The sequence below is a fragment of the Sphaerodactylus townsendi genome, linkage group LG06, assembly GCF_021028975.2.
Source record: "Sphaerodactylus townsendi isolate TG3544 linkage group LG06, MPM_Stown_v2.3, whole genome shotgun sequence".
Lineage (NCBI taxonomy): Eukaryota > Metazoa > Chordata > Lepidosauria > Squamata > Sphaerodactylidae > Sphaerodactylus > Sphaerodactylus townsendi.
Window position 1 is genome coordinate 126804613 of NC_059430.1, and position 8009 is coordinate 126812621.

Consider the following 8009-nt stretch of genomic DNA (forward strand, 5'->3'; position numbering starts at 1 on the left):
ATTGGCTGATCCGTCTGGCGCCACGCGCTTCGCCTTAACCAATGGGCCGCAAGGAGACAGTTTCTCCCCCGTCACGTTAACTTTCGTCTGTTTCCGGTTCCGGTCTGGAAGCTGCGCCTTCTTGGGCGGGTGAGCCATGGCCTCTCCTGCGCATTGACAGGGGTGGGCTGTTGACACCCGAGGGGTGAGGCCTCCGGGGAACATGGAGGGGGGGGAAGTGAGGACAGAAGCAGACGGGGGGGGGGTCTTGTTGGGGGAGGGGGGCTGGGCTTAGTTTCCTGGCCCTTTCCGCTTAAAATACGTGAAAGGTCTTTTTTGAACCGGGGGTGTGTGTGTGTGTGTTAATACGGTTTGACTCCCGAAATCTCAAACCCCACTAATACCTCAGGGGCGACTGAGCTCGAATCTAGCTGTTCTCCCGCAGACCAACATGGCTACCTTCTGAAGCTAGCTTCGTTTCATTTCATTTAATTGATTTAATATCATTAATTAGTGGGAAAAATCAAACTAGTAAAAATAAAGTGTTAGCAAATATAATGAAAATATTCATGTTTTTAATCGTCAGGTTTAAACCAGGGGTGGTCCAATTCTGGCCCTCCAGATGTCTATGGACTGCGATTCCCATCAGCCCGGGCCAGTGTCATGCTGGCTGGGGCTGTTGGGAATTGTAGTCCATAGACATCTGGAGGGCCAGAATTGGACCACCCCTGGTTTAAAAGAGAAGGATTTTGAGGACTAGTGCCTTCAAAATTTGTTTGGGATTTCTCTGGCACTGAGTGGAAGATAAAGGTCACAGGGATGCTAATTTGGGAGGCCAGTTAGTTATCTGAGTGATTTTGCACAGTTGTATGCCTCAAATATGCTTGGTTCTGGGATATCAATGTATGGATCTGCAGGGGAATCTTCCTTAATGCACCACTGTCGGCAATAATCTGCTGTGCTGAATACATGACATATCTTTTTCTTTTTTTAAAAGAAGACTGAGATTTTGATGCTGGATTCAGGAACCACAATATATATATATATCAGCTTTTAAAATGTGTATTCTGCTATTTGTGGCATTATGTGGAATAATTCTTGGTAAATAATTTCCCAAGTATGTGGCAGATTAGACCGCATATTTTTAAAAGACTGCATATTTTAAAAGACTGCATAGTGCATTTTCTTTCTCTCCAACAAATCGTTTCTCATCCCCTTTTAAAATGGCACTATGTCTGTGTAACATCAGCTGTTATTGTTGCCTTCTTAGATATTGTGCAGTTTCATGCCTCAAATATACTTTGTTGAGAAACAGAGGTATTTAAAAAAAGACTGAGCTATTGATGCTGGATTCAGGAACCACAATATTCATATATCAGTTTTTAAAATGTGTATTCTACTATTTGTGGCATGATGTGGAATGATCCTTGGTAAATAATTTCCCAAGTTTGTAAAAGACTAGAACTCGTATTTTTAAAAAACAGCAAGTAGTTTCTTATTTTCTTTTAACATCAACTTTTAAAATGCGTATTCTATTATTTGTAGCATGATAATGCGGAATAATCCTTGGTAAATAATTTCCCAATCATGTGGCAAGCTAGAACACGTATTTGTAAAAGACCGCATTTTCCTTCCCTCCAGCACATTGTTACTCATCCCCTTTTAATATGACTGGCCTTACTTCTGTGTAATATCAGCTGTTAACTAGTTACCTTACTTTAGTAATGGTCACAAGCTCTGTTGGGCTAACTGTTCTAGCATCCCTGCTCCTTAAGAAGTTTTTATTATCTCGCTCTGTTGCTGGGATCGAAAACTGCTGTGATGGTAGCTTGTGAGTTAAATTTATTTACACCTTTCTTGAGCGGGATCTGCTGATGTTATTTTTTTGCATTGGAGAAAGAGGTCAGTTGTTCACCTCCCTTATAGTGGCTTTGTCTCGCTTGTAGTGTGTGGCAGTTCTGTCCAAATAGGGAACAGTTGCTGATACATGAGGAGGTTAGGGGAATTGGGACGCGAATCTGAATTAGTAGTCTAGAAGCTGCTTGCTGGGAAAAGCTGCCGTTTCAGTTTGTCAGCAGAATTTGAAAGGCACCTATTCCTATAATGCCGAGTTTGCACTTTCACAGTCTGGCTCTCTGTCATCAGGTAGGGAGGTGGGTTTTTTCCAGTCGTTGTCAGAATGCAGTCTTGTGTTAGTCCTTTGAGCTGTTTTCAGACATCTTTTTACTGCAACCACAGATGCTCTCTCCCCATTCCCAGCTAAGAAGTTGAGAAAGATGGGAAGGGAGCAGAGTTTCTTGTCTCCAAAGCAGGATGGTATTGCCTGGCAGCTAGAAAGCAGTCTGACTAAATGAGTCTGGCAAGATTCCTAGAATAGACTTGGCAACTGAAGGCTCCTCGACCAGATCTGACCCTTTTGCTTTCAGCTGCTGACTTTCGCGGCAGCAGGGTGAGGAAAGAGTGGTAGGTGTCTCAGTGGGGGTGTGTGTGTGTGGCGATTTAGGACCACCTCCCAGTCCAAGGTGGCCTGTTTGCTGGCATCTCTGAAGAGAGAAGTGCTACTTTTCTATCTGTCATGCTTTCATTTCTTTCTTTTTGCAACATGCAGACAGGATAAATGTTAGGAAAAGAAGAAAACCTGAAGATTGGGGGACACCAAAAATGGTGTTTCCTACTAAGATTTGCCAGAATGACAGCATTATTTTATTTTATTACAACATGTGGACAAAATAGAATGCCTGCAGATATTGGGTTCTGTTCCCTACTCCTTACTCTTCCTCGTGCAAGCTGTTGGGTGACTTTTTAGAAGTTCTTTCAGAACTCCTTGCCCACCCCATGGCAGACAGTAGCAAACCACCTTTGAATGTTTCTTGCCTTGAAACCCGTACCTGGCAAATAAATCTTGTTCACCAACGAATATGTCAATTCCTTTCACGCAGGGATACCCAGCCTATTATATTACAGCGCTCACAAATCCCATACACAGGAGAGCCTACATGCTGGCTAGATTTAACATGCCATCTCCGCTACATAGAGGAAGACTTAAAGGTCTTCCAAGCGATAAGAGGTTCTGTACCTGTAACATAGGACAGCTGGATTCCATCCCACACATTCTCCTGAACTGCTTATTATACCAAGAACTCCGATCCAGTCTGTTATCCCAAGCCATAGACTCTATGATTGATTATACTGAATCAGATAAAGTAGTTACGCTTTTAAATTGTCAGGATTTTCATTGTTGCCTTATAGTGGCAAAGTTTTTGTCAGAAGTTTGTAAACTGAGTGTATGACAAACGCGAAGTTTTTCACTATTCACTTTTTAACTGGAACTGTATTTTTATACTATCGTGTATATGCCAATAAAGGCTTATTGAATTGAATTGAATTGAAACCCGTACCTGGCCACCAGAAGTCAGCCGTGACTTCACGGCATTTTCTACCTCCAGACAGAGTAGATTTGAAGACTTGGGAGAAACCTGGTAAATTTGGGGGAGGAAAATGCCTCCTGGTGTCTTTTCCTCCCCAAGGAACAGAAGAAACCAAATGCATACCCTGAGGGGAAGTATAGTCCTGATTTATTAACTGGGGTGGGAAGCCAACAACCGTGGTGGATGGCTGGTTTAATGACTCCCTCTTTTACGCCTTGGATTTTCTGTACTATTCATATGGAGAGAAAAGCAGTTCCTCTTTCCCCAGTGTTTTCCCCAAGATATCTGTTTTTTAAATAGCGTGATTGGTTATATTTGCAAGTTACCCTGCCCTTGCGATGTGTGCGGCTTTTCTGTATTGAAAGAGGCACGAGAGAGAAATTACAGTTGAATTAAGCCAAAGCTGTCTTACGTTGGGTGAAAGAACCATCTGGAGGTGTTTCCTTTTTCATTCCTTCTACAGTAATGTGTCAGAGCCATAACATCTGTGTGTGTAAGGGGGGGGGGGAGGAATCTGACTCTTGAAATTTGCTCAGGTAATTAGTCAATCCAGAAATGGCTAACAGTCAACATTTCAGATCTGCACCGGTTTCTCCAGAAGAGTCAGAAATGTATTCTCCCACTGGCTTCTTCAACAGCGAGGAATATGCTGGTGCCTTCTGGTGGAAAGAGCTTCCCCATGTTAGAGGCCGTGCACTCAAGTTCAGGGAAACCAAAATGATATTCACAGCGATTCAATGTTGGTCTTTCCTCTCTTACAACTTGAGCGTCCCTTTTCCTCTTTGAGTGAACCTGCAGACAAATAGTTTGCCCCACCTGGATTAATAACCTGGCAGGTGAAGTGATGGGGCCACAAGCGGTCATTTCATGGGCTACAGCCAGCCGCTGAAAAGCCCTGCTGACGATCCCTGACCAAATTTGGAGCTGTAACTGTGGGTTGCAGCCCTAACCCAACTCTGACTCTTTCTTCCCCCAAGGCTGAAGCAATCGACCTCGTCCCTCCCAATCTCTTAAGGGGCTTTTGGTAAAAAGAAGGACGTTTGCTTTGCTGAGCAAATTCCCCTCAACAGGAAGGGCAAACATCCGCAGTAACTCTCACCTGCAAGAGAAATTGGCCTTGTGCTTGTGTTTGTATGTATGAGGTGTATCTTGAATGGATGGATCAGTCCAGTTCATTGACTAAAACGCCGCAGCACCGCTTATTTTCTGCATATTCTTCACCCCTGTGATCTCTAAGGCCTACTTTCTAGAGTAGGGGTCTGCAACCTGCGGCTCTCCAGATGTTCACGGACTACAATTCCCACAAACATCTGGAGAGCCGCAGGTTGCAGACCCCGGTTCTAGAGTGTGCTCTTGCCTTCCTGTGTTTCTGCATGGAATCGCTTGGTGTGTGTTTTTCAACTGGGTGGACTCGTGCAGAGATTCACTGGGCAGCCTCCCAAAGTTGATAGGTTTGCAGTGCCTTGGTGTGGTTCCTGTTGCCTTCAATGTGCAGAGGTGCCCCTCTTCCAGCCAAAGATGGTTGGAAGGAAGTGAGGCTAGATCTGTAGATCTTGCCAGAAGATAACAGGCATCCTCTCCCATGGGCAGATAATTTGGGTCAGAGAGGGCATTCTTCTTTCTCGTAGTACATGAGTGCCTCCTGACCCAGAGTCCAGAAGCTGCCATTCCAATTGCTTACACTTGGGTAATATTCCCCCCCCCCTCTGGGCATGGTGCCTAATCAAGTCTGTAATTCTATTCATGAGCAAAGCCGTCGTGCATTCTGCTTGCGCATGGAGCGGGAAAGTCACTCTGATTAATCTTGTCCTTTTCCTGCAATGCCTGTAACATGTGTGGGTTTCCCTTCTCCACTGAACAGTTCGGACAAAGGCAGGATGTGGCACGAAGCCCGAAAACATGAGCGGAAGCTCCGGGGGATGATGGTGGATTACAAGAAGCGAGCCGAACGTCGACGAGAGTATTATGAGAAGATAGTGAGTACGGGGGGAGGTCTGCTCCTCTCTTCCTGTATATCCAATGTTCCGTCTTTCATATCCGACAGAGAACCTTTAATGAATGACTGCAAACCAACTGTGGCTGGACGCAAGATATTGGGCAGCTTTAGCCTTTTTCCATTGGATCTTAACTTTACAGCAGTGGCGTAGTGGTTAAGAGCAGGCATACTCTAATCTGGAGGAACCGGGTTTGATTCCCAGCTCTGCCACCTGAGCTGTGGAGGCTTATCTGGGGAATTCAGATTAGCCTGTGCACTCCCACACACGCCATCTGGGTGACCTTGGGCTAGTCACAGTTCTCTCAGAACTCGCTCAGCCCCACCTACCTCACGAGGTGTCTATTTTGGGGAGAGGAAGGGAAAGGAGTTTGCAAGCTGCCTTGAGTCTCTTTACACTTTTAAAGTACAAAACCAACTTGGTGAATTGGGTTCAGGAGTGGATTAGTAGCCAGTGTAATTGCTGTAGTATTGGGGTCACATACTTCCTACAGCTGACATATACCAGCAGTCTAGCCACAGTGTTCTGCACTGGCTGCAACTTCTAAACACTCTTCAAGGGTAGCCTGGAGTAGAGTTCGTTGCGGTAGTCCAGTTTATAAACTGGACTTTACTAATTAGATTTCAATCAATGCCTTCAGCAGTGCTTAGTGGTAGATACACGCAAATACCATTTTCTCAGCACTTAATAATAATAATAATAATAATAATAATAATAATAATAATAATAATAATAACAACAACAACAACAACAACAACAACAATAACAACAATAACAACAACAACAACAACAACAACCTTTAATGGCATAATTAAAACAACAGCAGCAATATACCAGCAACAGTGGCAACCTCAGTGTAATGATACAATCTCCAGTACAGTTATAACCTTTTGCTGATGACAGAGCACAAAAAGTTAGCCAGCGCTTCCAATACACTTGCAGATCCACAATCCAGCATCGTTGCCACAATTGATAGATCAGTGTTATCAATGGGGGGTTTTAGCCACGGGTTTAGATATTTGTTCCGGGCTAAACTGTGTAACGGGCAGTGTAATATCACGTGTTGGATTGATTCTTCGTAAGCTGAACTGCAGGGACAAAATCTTTCGTTAAAAGGCACTTTCTGTATTCTACCCTGAGTGGTAGCTGAAGGGAGAATATTGCACCTGGCAAGGGTCAGGGCTCGTCGCAATTTGGGTTCTAGAACCAAATGGAAATATTTGGCCACGGTCAGCACTTTTGTATCTGTGGAAAACAAGAGCCTGAGGATCTCTTTCATTATATACTCTCCTGTCCTTTATATTCAGAAATAAGGAAAAGTTTTTTGGAGCCAATACTACCTAGGACAGCTTTTTTTGTCCGATGATGAGAAACTGATTTTCTTACTATCTGATATTGATTCCTATGTTTCTTACAAGATGGCTCTTTGCCCTGGCGGCTAGGAAACTACGAGCAAAGTATTTAAAGCGCTGTTTGAACCAATGTTCCAAAGTGCTGGAGGTTAATTAAGACTAGCTGAAGAAGCTGCAAAAACATCTGACGTGAAAAGTATTTGATGGGGCATTTTAATTTAGAAATTGCGAATACAAATAATTTATATTTTAATGTAAAACTAAGTTATTGTTTTAATTTAAATGTCTTAACCTCATGTATCTCTGCATTGTTATAGCCCAGTGGTGGCGAACCTATGGCACGAGTGCCAGAGGTGGCACTCAGAGCCCTCTCTGTGGGCACGAGCAGAGTCGACCCCCCACACACATCTAGGCTGACCTGGGCCACTGGGCTCAATTATTAGCATTAAACCTAAGACCTAGTTTTGGGGAAGCAGTGTAGGTAACCCTGTTAAGTGCTGTTAAACCCCATTGATTTTCATGCAAAGAACTAAAGCATGATCCTTTGCCTGGGAGTAAGCTCGGTTGCTGGCAATGGGGCTTGCTTCTGAGTAAACCCTCCTAGGGTCGTGATTCACCCGTTGAAAGAGTTGCACGGTTGCTTCAAAGCAAAGCCACCGACTACCACCAAGCTTACTCCTGAGTAACGCACGCCTCGGAGCCAACTGTTTTTTCTAAACTAAAACCTCAGTATTCAGGTTAAATTGCCGTGTTGGCGCTTTGTGATAAATAAGTGGGTTTGGGGTTGCCATTCGGGTGCTCGGCCTCGAAAAGGTTCGCCATCACTGTTATAGCCAATGGCTCAAACAATAAATACTTGACTTGACTAATTCAATGCTTCTCTTCTAGAAAAAGGACCCAGCTCAGTTCCTGCAGGTTCATGGCCGGGCGTGCAAGGTCCACTTGGATTCTGCCGTGGCTCTTGCAGCTGAAAGCCCCGTCAATATGTGAGTAGTCGTCCATAACTCCCAGCATTGCTTCCACAGTGGAAGCGGATGTGCTGAAGAGTGGGGGATTCTCCACACACCTTTTTGTGCCTTCCAAGCATATTCCCAAACATGTTTTGGGGAGATTTGTGTTAACCTTCCTTTCGTATCTTTGCCTCTCGCAGGATGCCGTGGCAGGGGGACACCAACAATATGATTGACCGGTTTGATGTACGAGCCCACCTGGACTACATCCCCATGTACACCCCTCCGTTGCTAAACCCAATGTAA

General features: G+C 44.4%; 1 protein-coding gene across 1 annotated transcript; it reads left to right on the top strand.

Annotated features, from left to right (window-relative positions):
* Positions 1–8009, top strand: LOC125435633 (CLK4-associating serine/arginine rich protein-like). Its single transcript, XM_048501898.1, has 4 exons — positions 1–129; positions 5269–5383; positions 7642–7739; positions 7904–8009. The coding sequence occupies exons 2-4, from the start codon at positions 5285–5287 to the stop codon at positions 8007–8009; spliced, it is 303 nt and encodes a 100-aa protein (XP_048357855.1). The 5' UTR covers positions 1–129; positions 5269–5284.